Source organism: Sceloporus undulatus, chromosome 2 (assembly GCF_019175285.1).
Source record: "Sceloporus undulatus isolate JIND9_A2432 ecotype Alabama chromosome 2, SceUnd_v1.1, whole genome shotgun sequence".
Taxonomy (NCBI): domain Eukaryota; kingdom Metazoa; phylum Chordata; class Lepidosauria; order Squamata; family Phrynosomatidae; genus Sceloporus; species Sceloporus undulatus.
The window spans coordinates 220,212,390-220,231,665 of NC_056523.1; the positions used below are offsets into that span (position 1 = coordinate 220,212,390).

The following is a 19,276-nucleotide window of genomic DNA, read 5'->3' on the forward strand; positions in this document are numbered from 1 at the left end:
CACGCCCCTCTTGCTTCTTGCCCCTTCCTCCTTTCCAAATGGCTCTGTATAAGCTGGTAGTTTTAGTGTGCTCAGTCATCTTAATCTGCTGCTATTTTTAAAGTTGATTAAACTATTAATTTTTTTATATGCCCCACCTTGGAGGTTCTTAGAATGCAAAGCAGGATAGAAAGCAATCAGTCAACCAACCAAGTCACCCATCTGTCGCGATCACATGAATTAATGTGTAACTAAACTGAATACAGGATACTTGAATGTGGTGCTTGAATTGTGTGTGAGCCAGAGAAATGCTTGCACATAAAGTATTGCAAATAAACAGTTTTTGAAATGTTGGCAGGTCTTCATTTGTTTTCGATTATTTCAAAAACCAATTTTGGGCAGAGGGCACTGTGTTTTTAAGTTTTGCAGACACAACCAAGTAAGGAAATATTGTAAATATAGAGAAGAACAGCAACATTATGGAGGCATAACTGAATGACCGCATGAGCTGGAATAACAGAAATAGAATGAAATTCAGCAGACTAAAGTAAAAGGTCAGAGGCATTTGTAAAGACAATAAATGTAATTCTTAGATGTGCTTGTTGCAACATTTCTAATAAAGAAACTGAAATACTGATATTTTTACAAAAGCTAATAAGAGAGATCACAATAAAGTTCAATTCTAGACAGATATCTTCAAGAGAAAAGTATTTAAACTAAAACATAAATGTAGAACATGCCTGTCAGAAGCTATTCGAAAAACACTGGCTTTTATTTTAAAAAGAAAGCTGTAGTTCCATAAAACATTTGAACATGGTTTGAGTGTACACCAGTTGTCAGGAACCTGAGTAGCAATAGCAATAGTAAGTACATTTCTATACAGCTTATCAGTTCACTTAAGTACTCCCTAAGTGGTTTACAAAGTGTAAGCTAATTGCCCCCAACAAGCTGGGTACTCATTTTAGCAACCTCAGAAGGATGCAAGCCTGAGTCCAGCTTCAGCTCCTTTGCTGGTATTGAGCTTGTAACCTTATGGTTTGTGAGTGAGTGGCTGCAGTACAGTACAGGCATTTAACCACTGCGCCACCAGGGCTGAGTAAGAACCACTGAAAAAATCTCTCAGACTGCCAAACCTGCTCATCTGATCTAGAAGGATACCATGGTTTATGGCAGGGGTAGGCAACCTTTTTGAGCCGGGGGCCGGGTTGCTGTCCCTCAGACAACTGGGGGGGCCGAAGCTGGGGGGTGGAGCTTCCACCCCCGGGGCAGGGCTGCGTGCCGGGGACGGGGCATCCACCCTTCGGGGGTGGAGCTTCCACCATCCGGAGGTGGAGCTCCCAACCTCCGGGGGCGGAGCTTCCATCCCGGGGCGGAGCTTCCACCCCCAGGGGCCAGGCCACCTCCTCTTTGCCGGCCCCTGACGGGGCCCCAGGCCCTGTCAGAGGCCGGGAAAGAGCTGGCGGGGACCACCAGCACTGGAGGCCTCCCCATCTTTGCCGGCCCCTGACGCCAGAGGCCCGCTGCCACTGCCGGAGCCCTCCTGGAGGGCCCCAGCGACGGCAACGGGCCTCCCAGAGGCCCGCTGCCGCCGTCGGAGTCCTGGGCACCGCCATTTTGGGGGAGAATGGCGACGAAATCTCGCGTGACCTTCCCTGAGGTCACGTGAGATTTCACCGCCATTTTTGCCCAAAATGGCGGTGCCTAGAGCGGGGAAAAGCCGCAACCGGCAGCGGCGGCAGGAGAAGCCGGGGGCCGGCTCAAAGGCCTCCGCGGGCTGCATCCGGCCCGCGGGCCAGAGGTTGCCAACCCCTGGTTTATGGTATTAAAAGCTGCTGAGAGATCAAGCAACTATAGGGTTGCACTTTTCCTGTCTCTTGATAAAGATCAGGCATCAGATGACCTAGGGATAATTCAGGCCTGAAACCAGGTCTTAATCCACATTCGTGTCATCCAAAACTGTGAGCACTTGTACCACCACAATGTTCTAAAGGATTTCTTCCCAAAATGAGTGCTTGCAACCAGGGGGTAGCTGTCAAAGGATCCAAACAGACAGGCCAAAATGAAGCTGCTTTGGGTCACTTTGGAGGTATGCCGTTTAAATGCTGCATGCTTCCTAAGAGGCTGGAAGCTGTGCCAAAGCCGTACTTCAGTCCTAAGGAGCATGTGATCAGACACATAACTACAAGCACTTTGTCCACATTCCCAAGTCATAACTGAACTGGGTTTAACAAACTTTCTTTTTCAACTCAAAAGAGCTCATTTTCTGGTCACAATTAAGAGCTGCCTTGGACCATGCTACATTCCTGATGACACCAACAGGAGCATAATTTCTGACTTTCTGCTGCAGTAAGAAGACCCCCACCATCTCTCTGTCAAGCATTCTGCCATTACAGTGACACATCTTTGCCAAAGATGAAAGTAGGGAAGAAAAAAATGATCTACCATTGCCACAGTTGACAAGAGATGGCACCAGATGAGTAAATGAAAGATGAGCAACCTCTCTCACCACCACTTGTCTGAGGACAAGTGAGCAAGTTTTGCAGTAATGACAAGTCAAATGACAACTACACAAGAAAAAGAGAACATCAGGAATGGGAATGAATGGCATCCACTGCTTCGAGGAAATGCTAGGTAATACCCTGAACAGGGCATTTTTTTAAAGGAGAAAGAATACACTGCACAATTTTATGGTAACCACTTGTGAGATTATAATGCTAATCTTAGTTTGGAGAGAAGCATTCCTTTATAAATTATAATTTATAATTATATATTTTAAAAAGCAGACTTAAGATGTGCACTTTTAAGTCAACTATGAATAAAGGAATCTGGCAGAGTTCCAGCAGTTTCATTGTCTATTACCCTGGCATGAAAAACTACAAAGTGAAATTATGATCATGCCAGCGCTTGAGATCTTCAAAAGATCTTTCAGTGGGAGATATACAAAGGTGTTTCTACCTGCACAGTCCCCAAGTGGGAAGGTAGGAGTAACTTTACTGTACTCCCTCTTCTTCTTCCTCTTCCTCCTCCAGTGGCTGATTCCTGAGTTTAGCTGTCAGAGCCCTCCTGGGCTGTCAGCAATAGAAGGTCTGACTCCATGATCTTACACAACCTGGCTCAGTTTGAGGCCACCTCCCAATTCCTTCCCTGCAGACTAAACTGCCACAAATGAGCAACTGGGTGAAGAAGACTCATACATTCTCAGTAAAGTAAATCTCAGTATGCACTTAATTATTCTGTTTCTTCTTTTTTCCTTTTTTAAAAAAATGTATCTCTCTCAACTTAATAATAAATTTTTTATTTATATTTTCCCGCCTCTCCCCACGGATCAAAGCGGGATTACAGTCCGTATCAAACTTCTTTAAGGAACTCTCAAAACCCTTACCTTCCAGAAGAAAGATAGGAAGATGAATGGAGAGCTTGATATTTTGTAATAGTCTAAAATATAAGGCCAATGAAGGAGAGTCATGACTCATTATTTAGTTCTGTCTTAATTATTATTATTACACTGGTGCCTCGGGTTACGAAATTAATTCGTTCCGCCATTCCTTTCGTAACCTGAAAATTTCGTAACCCGAAACACTTTCCGTTAGCACTGGAAAGCCTATAGCTGCACTTTGCAGCATTTGAATTTCGCGCCGAAATGAATTTCGTAACCCGAAAAATATTTCGTAACCCGAAACAGTTTTTGCCAATCCAACTTTTTCGTATCCCGGAAATTTCGTAACCCGATCATTTCGTATCCCGAGGCACCAGTGTATTATTAACCTTTATTTATGAAGCGCTGTAAATTTACACAGCGCTGTACATGCAATCCTTTTAGTTAGACGGTTCCCTGCCCTCAGGCTTACAATCTAAAAAGACATGACACAGAAGGAGAAGGGAGTGGTGGAGGGAAAGAGTAAGAGGTCCAGCAGTTCCTCTCAACCTCCGAGGCCTGGACCAAGGCAGATGGACTGGAGGGAGGGCTTGGCTTCAAAATGGAAGGTTAATCATTATCCAGGGAAAATACATACTCACAAGTAGGATAAAGCATATACAGTACATAGCAATACAGGAAATGGATCGATAAACAGCCAACAACAGAACATCAGATAGTAAGCGACAATTATGCGATGCCTGGGAAGGCTTCTCTGAATAGGATGGTTTTCAACTCCGTTTTGAAGCTGGTTAAAGAAGTGATGGCTCTTGCTTGTGGGGGAAGAAGGTTCCAGGAGTGAGGGGCAGCAAGTGAAAAGGGGCGAATCCGGGATGGGGCAGAGGAAATCCTGGGCTGAGACAGGAACCCTTGACTACCAGAAGGGAGGGCCCTGGTGGGAAGGTGAGGAGAAAGAAGGTCTGATAAGTAAGGAGGGGCCAGTCCATGGAGGGCTTTGAATGTCGACAGCAGGAGCTTATACTGAATGCGGAAAGGGAGAGGGAGCCAGTGAAGGGATGCCAACACAGGAGAGATGTGGTCAGAGTGGTGGGTGGAAGTGATAATGCGTGCAGCTGAATGCTGGACAGAGATTAAAGGACAGAGGTGAGAAAAAGGAAGCCCAGCCAGGAGGACATTACAGTAATCAAGTCGTGAGATCACTAGGGCATGGACCAGGATCTTGGCAGTAGAGGCGGACAGATATGGTCGGATTTTGGCAATATTGTACAAAAAGAATCTACAAGCCTTGGCTGTGGTCTGGATCTGAGGGATACATGACGGAGAAGAATCAAAGATAAAACCAAGACTGTGGGCTTGCTGGACTGGTTGAATGGAAATGTTGTCCACAGAGACAGAAAAGGAGTGTTGAAGGGTGGGCTTAGGAGGAAAGACAAGAAGCTCCGTCTTGGACATGTTGAGCTTCAAATGCCGATGGCGCATCCACTGTGAGACACTGAAGGTCATATATTCTTATAATTTTTAAACATCTTCAAACAATTTTTAAAAATTAAAAGGCAGTGCTTCCATTTCTCTACTGCAAAAAAGAAACATTTTAAGCTGCCTTCTGTTTTACTTTTGTACTTTTAAATAGCCTATTACATCTTAATGTTTTATTTTATGCTCAATCCCCTAAACTATTCAGAGACTGTATGATGGACCATTTAATATGGTAGATTGATAAATAAAAAACAAACAAGTTTGGGATTAAAATGTTAAAAAGATATAATTATATTTGTGATTAAAAAAACTTAACTTGCCATTCCAGATTTCAAAATAAAACTTAAAATACAATACTAGTAACAGATCTTTAGGCAAACTAGAAATGTGAGACTATGCTGCCACCTAAAGATCAAATTGGGAATCTTCCCATCTTTCATTACAATACTAATTTGATATTATATAGGATGACAATGGTAACCCCCTCTGAAGAAAGTTGTCAAGAAAACCCTGTAATAGATTTGCCTTACAATTGCCATAAGTTGTAAACAACTTGAAGGCACACAACAACAACAAAGTTCTAAATATTAAACAGAGTTAATATTTTGTGATTTGGAAGTAAATGTAAAATTAAACCCTTAATAGTACAGTATCCAGTATTTCAAACTAATACCCACTACAGGCCACAAGAATGGGGAACAGAATGCATTGCAGCTAAAGTACGGTACTCCCACTAAATTCAGATGCATGATAAATTAAATATGACCAAAATGGCAATGACTCAGCAACACACAAAACTTACCTAACTCCTCATGAAGTTAAATGCAAAAAAGGATATTATTGTATATCCCATTTTTGATTTGGAGGAATAATTTGTTAAGAAAAAATATCCTGTGGCTTCCCAAAACACTACTACCTTGGTTACTGAAAGTACTTGTTGACTTCTTGGAAGAGTCCTGAGAAATCAGTGAACAGAATGACTACAGTACAACATCCTGTTATAAACAGTAGTGAACCAGATGCAGGATATAAAGGTAAGAGCTTGCCTTGTTACTAACCCCAATGAAATTAAATGGTACATCTGAATCTGCAAGGTTCCACACAGCCATCACAAATAATAACTACAGAAAGATCTATCCACCATGCCTTCCCCTAATCCTGTTTTCATCCAATACTTGTGGTCATATTCTTATTTTGTGGCTGTACATAGCATCAATATATTACCAATTGGAGCCCTGCATTAAATGGTACAAAATGGAGTGCTTCTGTTCAGGATCTCAGTCCATTGCCTGCTCTCCATTTTGTTTTTATGGGAGAGGATAAGCTTAGGTTTGCCACAATGTCAGTTTGGTTGGTTTTACCTGGATTCTAGGCAAGCCACTTGGCACCCATTTGGAACCCCATCTGGCCCAGATTCCAAGCTTTCATTTAAAAAAAAGAAATATGCCCTTGTGAGAGCCAAGATATGGGGGCAGAATGGGGGGGGCACTCTTCTATCAAACTATTCTGCAAGAAACCGTTCTACTCTTGCCTTTCAGGCACAAGGGAGAGTAAACAGGTAGTGGAATGCAAGAAGTAAAAGAAAGCATCAAGAGAGCCAAAAGTAAGGCAAGGGAAGGCGGTAGGAGTGAATGGGTGTGAGCAGCACAAACAGTATGAGCAACACTGCAATAATCAAGGGAGGAACACATTGCAAGAATACAACGAGAGCCACAGGTGGGAGTAGGAGAGAAGGGGTGTGAGAGGTGGTTTTTAAGAAGCAAAGGAGCAGCACACAACATGGGGATGATATGATAAGGGAGTCACACAAGATGAGGGAGTGACACAGGCAGGAGCATACAAGAAGCAAGGGAGAGAGGCACTGTGAAAGAGGGAGATGAAGTGAAGGAAGGAGTAAGAGGGAAGGGAGAGTGAGATGTTCTAGCTGCAGAATACAAAGAAGGGAATGCAAGGGAAGGGGAATGAGTCGTGTGGGTGGTACAACCTGTGCTGTGTAAGAAGCAAGGGTGGATTGTGAGGTTGCAGGATGAGCCTAGAAAGGGAGAAGGAGAAAAGGGGTGGCATGTAAGAAGCAAGAGGCACTGAGAAGGGTCAAGGTGAGGTGAGAGAGGGAGTAGAAGGGAAAGTAAGCAGTGCAAGCAGGAGGGTGCAGTGGATCCTTCCACAGGAAGAGAGAACCAGTAACACCTTCAACTGTTTCTAGACCGTCCTCCCTGCAGCCATCTGAGGAGTGACTTTCATCCACCAGGCCCGCCTCAAGGAAAGGGCCTTCCATTCCTACATCAATCTGAGGATTGAGTCTGATCTATCGGGCCTGCCTCAAAGTCTGATCTATCGGGCCTGCCTTTCCTTCCCTGCATCCATCAGCCACCTCTCCTTCCATCACTCTCAGCAGCTGGGACCTTGAGCAAAGGCTTCCAATCCCACCCCTTCCTTCTCTATTTAATCCCTTGTACCTTGTGGTATTTAGGCAATATTACCAAGTACAGTCGGCTATTATATTTCTACTTTTGTCATTGTTATCTTCTTTTCTTTCGATTATCGCTTACTGAATCCTTTCCTTCCCATGGCTCCACGCATCTCTCCTAACCTGATCCCTATTCAACCTCTTCCTATCTCCCAGCTTCCATTCCTCTGTTCACTCTGGAACTGTCGCTCTGTTGCTCCGAAAGCGACTGCTGTCCATGATCTTTTTCTCTCTAGATCATTTAACCTTCTCGCTCTTACTGAAACATGGCTCCCGGCCCATGATACTGCTACCTCTGCTGCCCTTTCTTTTAGCGGTCTCTCATTCACTCACACAAGCCGCCCTGAGGGTCGAGGAGGAGGGGTTGGTATACTATTGTCCAATTCCTGCCAGTTTCAAGTTCTTTCTTTTCCCTCCAGCTATTGTTTCTCTTCATTCGAGTCTCACTGTATTCGACTCTTTTTTCCTTTACAGCTCCGGGTTGCTGTCATCTATCGCCCTTCTGGTTCTGCTACCCAGTTCCTATCTGACTTTGAATCTTGGCTGACGTTTTTTTCTATCTGATACAGTCCCTTCTCTGATCCTAGGTGACTTTAATATTTACCTTGACAATCCCAACAATCCTTCTTCATCTCGCCTTAGCTCCCTGTTTGCTTCTTTTGGCCTTCAGCCTCATTCTAACTCCTCAACCCATTCCTCTGGTCACTGTCTCGACCTAATTCTTGCTGCTAAGTGCGCCATTTCCGACTACCTGGCATCTGATTTTCCATTGTCTGACCATCATTTAATTTCTTTTACTCTTACTTATATCCCACCTCCTCGTCATACTGTCCAGCGCCATTTCCGCGACCTTCAGTCTGTTAACTCTGACCATCTCAGTCAGACTTTGAATTCATCTCTCTCTTCTCTTGATCTTGGGGACTCTGCTGATTCAGCAATGTCTTTATTTAATTTATTTAACGTATGTCTTCTCCCATGACTAGGCCTCAGCCCTGGCTCACTCCCACTATCAGGTTCCTCCGGTCCTGCTCTCGAGCGGCCAAACGTCTTTGGAAAAAGTCTAGGGAACTGGCCGATTTCATTCATTATAAATTCATCCTTTTATCTTTTTCACGCGTTCTGTCTATGGCAAAACAGAACTATTTTAAATCGCTGATATGTGCTAATGAGAGGCGTCCGCAGCGTTTGTTCTCCTGCTTCAATACACTACTAAAACCTTCCTCTCCCCCTGTCTTCTCATCATTTTCCCCCACTGACTTCGCCAACTACTTCATCACTAAAGTCACTACTATTCGATCTGAAATAGTTCCTCCCGACTTGTCCCCTACCACTAACCTCCTGGTACCTTCTACTAATAAACTCTCTGGGTTTCCCCCTGTTTCTCTGGATGAACTCTCTACACTGCTAAATTCTTCCAAACCTACTACCTGTTCTCTTGATCCTATTCCCTCCCGTCTCCTAATCTCTATAGCCCCTTCTCTTCTGGCCTCACTCCTCTATATCTTTAATCTCTCTCTCTCTCTCTATGGGTTCCTTCCCTTCTGACTTCAAACATGCTCTCGTTTCCCCAATTCTGAAGAAACCCTCTCTCGACCCCTCTTCTTTGTCTAGCTATCGTCCAATTTCTCTTCTTTCTTTTCTTTCTAAGGTCCTAGAACGGGTCGTTTATTCTCGCTGTATTAAGTTTCTTGAAGCCAACTCCATCCTGGACCCTTTCCAGTCTGGCTTCTGCCCACGGCACTCTACAGAGACAGCCCTCACACAATCTCTTGCGGGCCAAGGCAAACGACCTCTACTCTATTCTCATTCTTCTTGATTTGTCTGCGGCCTTTGACATTGTTGATCACTGTCTCCTGGTTGATTTACTTTCTGACCTTGGGTTCTCCGACTCTGCTCTCGACTGGTTTAAATCTTATTTGTCACATAGATCTTTTACAGTGGTCACGGGTGATCAGACTTCATCCTCTGTTCCCCTATCTGTAGGAGTTCCCCAGGGCTCTGTCTTGGGTCCCCTTCTGTTCTCTCTATACACACCGTCTCTAGGTAAACTCATCAGTTCTTTTGGTTTCTCCTATCATCTGTACGCCGACAACACTCAGCTGTATCTCTCCACCCCTGACCTTTCGACGGGGCTTGAACAGCAAGTTTCTTCTTGTTTGACTGCCATCTCTCAGTGGATGCGGCTTCGGCACTTGAAGCTCAACATGTCTAAGTGAGCTTCTCGTCTTTCCACCTAAACCCACCCTTCATTACTCCTTTTCTGTTTCTGTCGACGACACTTCTATTCAACCGGTTCATCAAGCCTGCAGTCTTGGCTTCATTTTTTACTCTTCTCTGTCATTTATTCCCCAGATCCAGGCCATCGCCAAGGCCTGTAGATTCTTTCTCCACAACATTGCCAAGATCCGTCCATTCCTCTCAATCTCTATTGCCAAGACTCTGGTCCATGCCCTAGTGGTTTCGCGACTAGATTATTGTAACCTCCTTCTAACAGGACTTCCTCTTTCACACCTCCATCCTTTAATCTCTGTCCAGTATTCAGCTGCCCGTATTGTCACATCTGCTCGCCGCTTTGACCATGTCTCTCCTCTTTTATCCTCCCTTCATTGGCTCCCCTTCCCCTTCCACATCCGGTACAAGCTTTTGTTATTGACTTTCAAAGCCCTCCATGGATTGGCCCCTCCTTACTTATCTGACCTTCTTTCTCCTTTCATTCCTACTCGCACCCTCCGCTCTGGTAGTCAAGGTCACCTGTCACAGTGTAGGACTACCACTGCCCCCTCCCGAATTCGTCCCTTCTCACTTGCTGCCCCTTACTCCTGGAACCTTCTTCCCCCACATGCACACCTTATCACTTCTCTACCCAGTTTCAAAACTGAGTTAAAGACTATATTGTTTAGAGAAGCGTTCCCAGAGGCGAGCCCCTCTCTGACCCAGGAAGCCTCCTTTTAACCATCCATTAAGAAGCCAAGCCCTTCCTCCAGTCCATCTGCCTTGGTCCAGGCCTCAGAGGTGGAGAAGATCTGCTGGACCTGATCCTATTCCCCACCACCACTCCCTTCTCCTTTTGTGTCGTGTCTTTTTAGATTGTAAGCCTGAGGGCAGGGAACCGTCTGACTAAAAGATTGTATGTACAGCGCTGTGTAAATTTACAGCGCTTTATAAATAAAGGATAATAATAATAATAATAATAATAATAATAATAATAATAATAATAATAATAATACAAGGTGGGTGCACTATGAAGGCATGCGGTGAGGACAGGAGTATGAGACAGAAAGAGGGTTTGAGAAGTGTGAGTAGTGGAATGCAAAAAGCAAGGGAAGAGTGCGTTCCAATGAAGGAGGGAACAGGAGTGAGCGGTGAAAGCAGCAGAGTGCAATATGAAACAGGACCCATGAAATGGGCTTCCTGGAAGTTAGTAGTGGTGGCCCAAAGTCCCATGGTAAATCTCATGACCAAGAAGAGTTTTGAACTTGGGTTTCCCTGTTCCAAATCCAGCATTTTAAACATCACTCCATATAGTACTGGTTTTCTCAGATCAGAGGCAACTGGAAAAAGTGTTTATAGTTGAAATGCAGTCGAAGAAAAAGAATTTAAAAATCTGCTGCATTTCCATAATTAGAATGCACTGTTATAATAATGTGCACAATTTTTGAGAAAGATTTGCATAGACTGAGAAGCAAAAATAGCAACTGACAATAAAGTGGATATACTTGAGTCCAATCCCATCTACACTAAATTCCTGAATTTCTCTTTCGATGTCAATGACTCTTCTCACTCTTCTTTTTCTGTCCTTGCTGACACTTAAAAATAGCTTCCCAATTTAAACCAGGAAGAAGTGTAGCAAGTGTGCCCTGGTGGCGCAGTGGTTAAATGCCTGTACTGCAGCCATTCACTCAAGACCACAAGGTTGCGAGTTCAAGACCAGCAAAAGGGCCCAAGCTCGACTCAGGCTTGCATCCTTCCGAGGTCGCTAAAATGAGTACCCAGACTGTTGGGGGCAAATTAGCTTACTTGCTAATTAGCTTACTTGCTGTTCACCGCTATGATTTTGGAATAGCGGTATATAAATAAAACAAATTATTATTATTATGTGTTTCCCATTCTTATCTAATTATCTACGTATTCTTACCTCTACCCACCCCATCTTTCTTTCTAAATATGTGTATTAAATCTTATGGTTTTGGCCTTCTGTTCCAGGTATTCCATTCTGCTCCCAGTTCCACCATGTTGCCTGGTTTTTCCTCTCACTCACTTACTATTCCATGTTACAACTGTTTTGAGTTCCCCTCATTCTTTTAGAATCTTCCCCTTAAAGATTTTTGGTATTCTGCAAACCTTTTGCCATGGCTATTAAGAGAAAAATATGATAATATGATTCAGATTCAACTTTGTTCAAACAGCTCTTTTTTATTCAATTTGATTCAGTTAACTGATATTCCATCTCTACCTTTCCTTCCTGTCATTTTGAGCTAATTAGATATTTTTCTGTCAGTTCTGTGACTAATAAGACTGGACTTCTGCTCTCTTAGGAGAAACAAGTAGAACACATAATTATGTCTCAGAGGATGAGCTTAATGGGAGACCAATTCCTGTCAGAGGAAAATCCTCTCATTTTGTTTATTAAAGAGAACCTTTTGGAGTATAAATGGAATACAGAATAATGAATTATATAAACAGTCCAAAAATATTGTGGATGAAGTAAGGGATAGGGTCTACATTAAAAGGTCTTGTTTATGGATGCACTGTTTGAAAATGCTGACAAAAAGGCTGGCATGAGCGTGTTAGAAAAAGAAGAAAAGATTAACCAAGCAGCACTGTAAGACTGATTTATTTTCGAATGAGTTTTCATGGACATCAATCTACTTTCTCAGATACACTGACAGCATGATATTAAAGCCATGGCTTTTTAAACATAGACAGTTGTGGGAATTAAATAAACTGTTAATAGGATACAGAAAGATGCAAACTGTGACTCTAGCCATAAAGCTTCAAAGAACTGTATGACAAGATACAGGTCTTTCCAGTACTAGTATTCTGTCAGTTTTGTTTACAAGTGTCAGTTTCCCTGGAATCAAAACCTTCTCCAGGGAAATACTTTCAAGCAGAGGTTCTCAAACAAAAATATGTAAAAATTCCAATCCATTAACAGAGGAACGAACAGAGAAAACAGTTTCTCAGCACATTACATATAATAATATGCAAGTTCTTACACCTACAGGATTTTTTTTTACTCTAATGAAATTGACTTTTTATAAGCAAATTTACTGCTTTCACACATCAGACTATGTGAAAGACTCCTACAGCTACTGGAAAGACCCGTATCATCTCACGTAACTCTTTCAAGATGTATGGCCAGGCTCACAGTTTGCATCTTTCTGCATTCTATTACATTTTGCCCAATTCCCAATTGTGTAACTATGCTTAAAACCTGAAGCCCTAGTTTCACTGTCAGTGTATCTCAAGAAATGAACTGAGATCCTCAATAGCACATGCTAAAATTAATCAGTTTATATTAAAGGTACTGCTAATTCCTCTTGCCTCCTTTTTTAATGCAGCAATAGACTAAGATGGTTTTATTTTTGAAAACTACTATAATGACAGAAAAGTTATTTCAAAGGGAAAGAAGTACCTAGTCATAATTTGTACTTTGAAAAAGTTGAACACCCCCAATTGTTAAAATGTGTGTATATTTCTGATGAAGAAAAATCATAATAATTATAGACTAAATTTACAAAGCAGGCAAGTATTTAACTATAAACTCACGACTCTCAAAGGATACTGGCAAGTATCAAAGAGAGATCATCTAATTATTTTTCAAGTTCAATTTCTTTTCTGCATGTATCTGTTCTTGGGATTTTGTTTTATTTTATTTAGTGGGATCATAAAAACTATTTATTGGGAAACTATTATGTTTTGTAACTGTATGCTCACATAATTATTTAGTCTTTTACATTTAAATGCTAGTACAGTTTTGTAACCCACAATAAACTAGGTTCTTTTCTTTGGAGATAATTATCATGCATCCTAGTTAACTTAAATACAGTACTTTCTAATGTGCTTCACTCCTGAAGTTTGTGAACTTATCTATATGAAGCATTTCAAGGTTATCCCACTTCCTTCTTGTACATGAGTGTGGTGGGTTTGGGTACTGTTATGTAAGCACTAGCACATAAAAACTTAAAGCAGTATGAGTACATAGGCAATTGTGCATAGCCTGTTCTGGAACAGTGGGCACCTACAGTAATTTTATTGAATGATCCTGAATCCTGCCACTAAGAAGAAATATGTTCCTGTATGCTTTCCCTGCTCCCTGATATATTTTTTATAAATCCCTGCCATGCTCACCATCAGTCATATTTTTGCCCAAAATTGAAAAGTCAAATCAGCTTTAATATTTCCTTATTGAAGATGCTTCAGTCTCTCGATCACTCTGACTGCTCTTTTCTGCTCTTTTTTCTATCTCTGTGACATGTAAATAGGGTAAAAAATGGCCAATACTTCCTCCATTTTGATTCTTCAAAATGAAGCCCCGTCCCAAATAAATAAATGAAACTATGTACTTTCCTTTTATAAGATAGATTCCTGTCACTAAAAAAGTGGCAGTCTGAAAATTTATAGACTACAAGCACATCCCAGCTTTCTAGTATCCCTTTTATCCCACAAGCTACTAAGATGAAAGCTTGCAGTAGTTAGCAGTTTGGAAATGAAATGTTAGAGAGTAGTATTCAGGTTCATAGCAGATTAATTGAGAGATACGTACATGAATAATATTTTAAACATTTTAACAATTGTAGAAGCAAGTCTAGCAAACGGAACTATGTTTGACATACATAATTACAGCTGTAATGATAAACAAACCTTCATCCACTGTAAACTGACAGTTCTTATCATTGTAGAAAAGAATTTTCTTCTTATCAGGGCGTGTAACAAAGATGATCTGGTCCCCTAAAGCCTCAAAAGAAACACAGAAAATAAACCACTGTTAACGCCAAAGTTTTGAGATGCTCTACAAGTAAATTTCCAAGAGAAACATGGAAGATATTCAATAATAGAACCCTGTATTGGAACCTAAATGGGATGGATCATGCTGTTAAACTTACTCAGACTAGTAATATTTATTTTAAAAGAGATGAATTACTTTTCCTTAACAATTTTCTCTTTACACTCACTGTTGCAAATAAAGGCAAGGAAAATACTCCTGCTTTTGAAATTTATTTACAACTACTGTTCTATAAGCAACCAGTACAACTTTCTATATAAAATAACAAAATTATGCACAGTGTAACAGAAGTGGGTAGGAGACATTTCCCCACTATTTCCCTTAGCTGTTGTTGCTGTGTACCTTCAAGTCATTTCCACTTATGGCGACCCTAAGGTAAACCCACCAGGAGATTTTCTTGGCAAGAATTGTTCCAAGGATGTCTAGTATTGCCGTCTCCTGAGTCTGAGTCTCTATTATTTGGTCTTTCTTACTTTTAATTCTCTTGCATCAGTCAATTAAAAATATTATCTTCAAGCACTGGCATATTGCTAGTCACATTAGAGAATGTAGTTCTCCCTCTATCATTGCATTCTGCAGGACATCCAAAGATAAATTGGTTCACACAGATTTTCATTGGTCTATTCGTCCATCTCTGATATTGACTGGATATTATAAATGTGGTAGGTACTCATGTTACCCCAAAAGTTTAAACACCAAACAGATTAATCACCCTTCAACAAATAAAACATATACACTTAATTCTTTTTCTGCATGCCAACCTATATATTATTTACATATTGATTTGCCAATGTAAAAAACTGTACATGAGACAGACGAGTTGATCTCTCAAATCATGCTTGCTTGAGAACAGATGTAAAATCAGTGATAAAGCAAGGGCTATCCCTTTTTATGATCACTTCTGCGTTAATAATCATAACCCAGGTTCTTTGAAATTTTGTGTTACTGAAACTCCAGATATTCATCTTAACAAAAATGCAAGTATTATTCTTTTAAGAAGAAAAGCTTTTTGGTGCTTTTGGCTAAAAATGTCAGTTCCTGCAGGATTTAATGACCATTCAGATGAATATACACACACCTCTGGTTTTGGATTGTTTCAAACCTTTTCTCACAAAGGTTTCTTTCATAAAGCTATAAAATTGCGTTTTAAACTATGAAGTTGAAATTGAAGCTGAGATTTACACAGAGACAATAAACAACTGGCTAAAACCAATTAAGGTATCAATTAAGTTGTTTTTTTTATAATGAAAAGGGGGACATGATTAAATTTATTTATGAACTTGGTTGGTTGGTTGATGTCAGAATTGACAATTCCAGTATTAAGTTATTAATGAAGTAATTAAGTAATAAATTAAATGAGACACAGTGCTAACTCGGCAATAAATTTTACACTTCCCAAATTGTTGCCAAAGCTCAATAATTTTGATTTGTTTTTTTAAATTTTCTTACTGAATCTTAGTCCCTCTGGACTGGGAAATCACAATGTTAAAGTCACACATTACAACCATTAATTTTAATTCATGATTATCACACAATAATTTAGCTAATTCCAAAGTTAAAATCTTTTAAAATAAGGGCAGCTTGGAAGAGGATGTGTATCTGCATCCAGATAGGGCTCCCATGTTCTGCATCTAATACCCTTAAAATGTTCCTCATCTGTTCCAAGAAACAAAATTCTTAATCGCTTAACTATGAGAATTTTGCTAGGATCTATATATAGCAATCAATAGACTAAAAAAAAATGCAGGTAAGGAGATAAGCAAAAATCCCCAACAAAACCAGAACAAACCAATGAGACATAACATACCCATAAATAGAAATGAAAAAAGGAAATCAAGATGAGGAATTGCAGTAATCTGATACTGCACAAAATCTTATATTAAAGTCTTCCTTTTAAATAACTTTTATAAATTATCTATCTATCTATCTACTTGAATAGTTTAGCTGACATTAGGGAAATTTCAATAATTTTTGTGAACTGCTACTCCTTTCTAGACAAATATTGATTCTAAGAAATTAAAAATACTTGGGGGAGATTTGTTTTTCCTACAGTTTTTTATTTTACAGGCATTTTTTACCCAGGCTTTCACGTCTCTAACCTTGCACTGGTAATTTGTAGATCAAAATGCTTTGCAAGCAATTAACAGATTTGCTTTTGTGGAAGCAGTAAAGATAACAAATTCTTATATCATGAAGTTACTTACCTTTATGGCTTTCTGTGCATTTGGCAGTCCTTCCTCAATATCTTCCAAAAGTATTCCTCCCAAACCTCGCTGATCATGTTTATCCAAGAGCCTGAGCAGGGCTTTTTTATCCTTCAAGTTGTACTTAGGCTTGAATGCATATTTCCCATCTATAACTTCTATTTTGGGATTGTTGACCAGGGCCTACAACATGTACAACATACATAGAGGTTCTCAGCATATAGAAGAAAAAATGCATTTGTCATATGCATATTTTATCAAGCCATAATTATTAGGGCAGCATACAATATTCCACTGGTGCATCAATGGAATTCAGCAAAAGCAGAAGCAAATGAGTCTGTTCCCTCTTTCCTATGTATGCCCTTTGTGTTCAGGCCAGTTTTAATTTTGCAAAGCTTAAAAATTAAAATTCCAAAGATGGAGAGCACAGTATGTGTGTGTGGTGTGGGGTGTCAGCCCTTTGAGGTCCTACAGGAGGTTAATCTGGCCCTGTTGCTCCTTGCAGTTTGCCTGCCATTAGTCTAAAGGCTTCAAAAAATAAAGTTTTGCTAAAACACACACACAAGTGTTAGCACTACTTCTGCCCCTTCAATTGTCTGCTACAATCTCCCCCACAATGTAGATCATCAAATTTTTATTTATGTGTTATTTGTACGAGTCTTTTTAACTACAAAGTAAACTGATCAAGTACATCTTTCCCACTGATGCTTCTGAAGCAATATGAGAGAACTTGTCAGACTGCCTTTTAAGACACAAGCCAGTGCTATTGGTAGTGCAATCAGAGAAAGTCTTGCTAGTAGTTATGCTAACAAGTTGGTCATACTAATCTGGAAGCAACTCAAAAGTGAGCCTTAGACGAATCCCCCCTTCCTTGGATCCAGGAGGCACCAATTGCCTCATGACTCAGGTCCTTTTCTGGTTAACTGTGCTGCCCACTTTGAGAAATGCATTTTGTGCCTCTGATTTCAATTGATTAGTGTTTTAATAGATTATTAGTTGATGTTTTATATTCCAATGTATAAATTTTAATTTATGCTTACGTCCTTCTGTCTTTTTTGTATACCAGTGTGCAACATCATTTTAGATGCAATAAGCAATATCAACTCAAATATAAAGATACATCATTGAATACCAGCCAGGATTGTGCATTCTAACTATGGCCAACAATTTCTGTGTATGGTTGTGAAAGCTAGACAGTGAAGGAAGGATAAGAGAACCAACATATCTGAAATGTGGTGCTGGAGGAGAGTTTGATGGATATCATGGACTTCTAAAAAGAGAAATGAATGGCTCTTAGTGCAAATCAAGGCTAAACTCTCTCTAGAAGCCAAGATGGCTAACTGAGACTATGATACTTTGGGCATATGATGAGAGGATATGGCTCACTAGAAGAGATAATAATGCCTGGTAAGGTAGAAGGCAATAGGAAAAAAGGAAGACCACATTCCAGATGGATAGACTTGATCAAGGAAGACACAGCACTGGGTTTGCAAGACCTAAGCAGTGCTGCTGATAACAAGATGACTTGCTATCTCTCCTTCATGGAGCCCCCATAAGTCAAAGTTGACGTGATAGCAAGTAACAACAACAAACAACCTATGTAAGCAGATCAAATAAATAAACCAAAGATCTCAATTATACCTTAATAAATTAGCTAAGCAATTACTGTATTTTGTTTACTAATCTAAATGTGATCACATTCTTCACTTTCACAACTGAAAGAGTTTACAGTGTATAAAAGCATGCCAAAACTATCAGTAGCTTAGGAAATACTGTCATAAATCATACAAAACATCTGGGAATGCACAAAATGTTTATATACGAATAAATAAGTATCAGCCTCTGAATACTTTCTGAATAGGAATATAGGCTATTATATAGGTTATTATCTCTGTTAGAAATGCATTAGTTCTTTAACAGAAAATATGGTACCAGAGGCAGAAATAACAGAGAAAGAATGAGAACAGCTCCATATGTTTTAGGAAATGTTTCATTCATGCAAGCGCCAGGAAGAGATTCCACCTCAATATTAGGAGGAACTTCCTGACAGTAAGGGGAGTTCGACAGTGGAACACTCTCCCTCAGAGAGTGGTGGAGTCTCCTTCCTTAGGGGGTATTCTCACTGGCTTATACTCCGGGTTACAAATCGAATTCAAGGTATAGTGCTCCTATTTGAACCTGAATTAACTCTAGAACTGTTCTAGAGTAACCTGCAATCATTCTTACTACGATTCGAATCTGAATCAGGGTTTTTTTAAATCCAGGTTAGAGGCTTATAGCCGAAATAGAGCCTACTATTTTTCCTTGATTCGGGATAGGAATCGGAGTATTTAAATAGGAACGACCAGCCTCTGAATCGGGTTAACTGGATGGGAGGAGCAGAGCGCGATGGGCTGGCTCAGGGGAGTCGCCCTTTCTGTCCCCATCCGTCGTCGCCGTTGCCATCTTTGCTTCCCTCACCCCTTTGTCCGCAGCAGTCTTTCGATAAGAGATAAAGATTATTAATTTTTTAATTTTTTAATGGTTTACAGGCGCTTAATCTCTTCAGCACTTTAAGCGCCTGAAGTCCCGGCCGCTCAAGCGCCTGCATCTGTCAAAGGACTCTTAAAGGCTTCCCCCGGTGGATTGCAACCTCCTTCTTGTCTGGGGAGCCGCAATAGAAGAGCCTCGGATGCAGCCAAGCAGAAGTGCTTTGGGGAGGCAGTTTTCTCTCTCCCTCTCCTTACTTTTGTTATTCGTGGGGAAGGATGGTTGAGGGAGAGAGAAAA

General features: G+C 40.7%; 1 protein-coding gene across 1 annotated transcript in view; it reads right to left on the bottom strand.

Moving 5' to 3' along the window:
- The window catches only part of GTF2E2 (general transcription factor IIE subunit 2), a 333,455-nt gene that overhangs the window by 3,994 nt on the left and 310,185 nt on the right, over positions 1–19,276 (bottom strand). Inside the window, exons 4-5 of the mRNA XM_042449407.1 lie at positions 16,509–16,691; positions 14,163–14,256 (exon numbers count right to left, since the gene is read on the bottom strand). Coding sequence (XP_042305341.1) covers positions 14,163–14,256; positions 16,509–16,691 — 277 coding nt within the window. The remainder of the gene's footprint in view (positions 1–14,162; positions 14,257–16,508; positions 16,692–19,276) is intronic.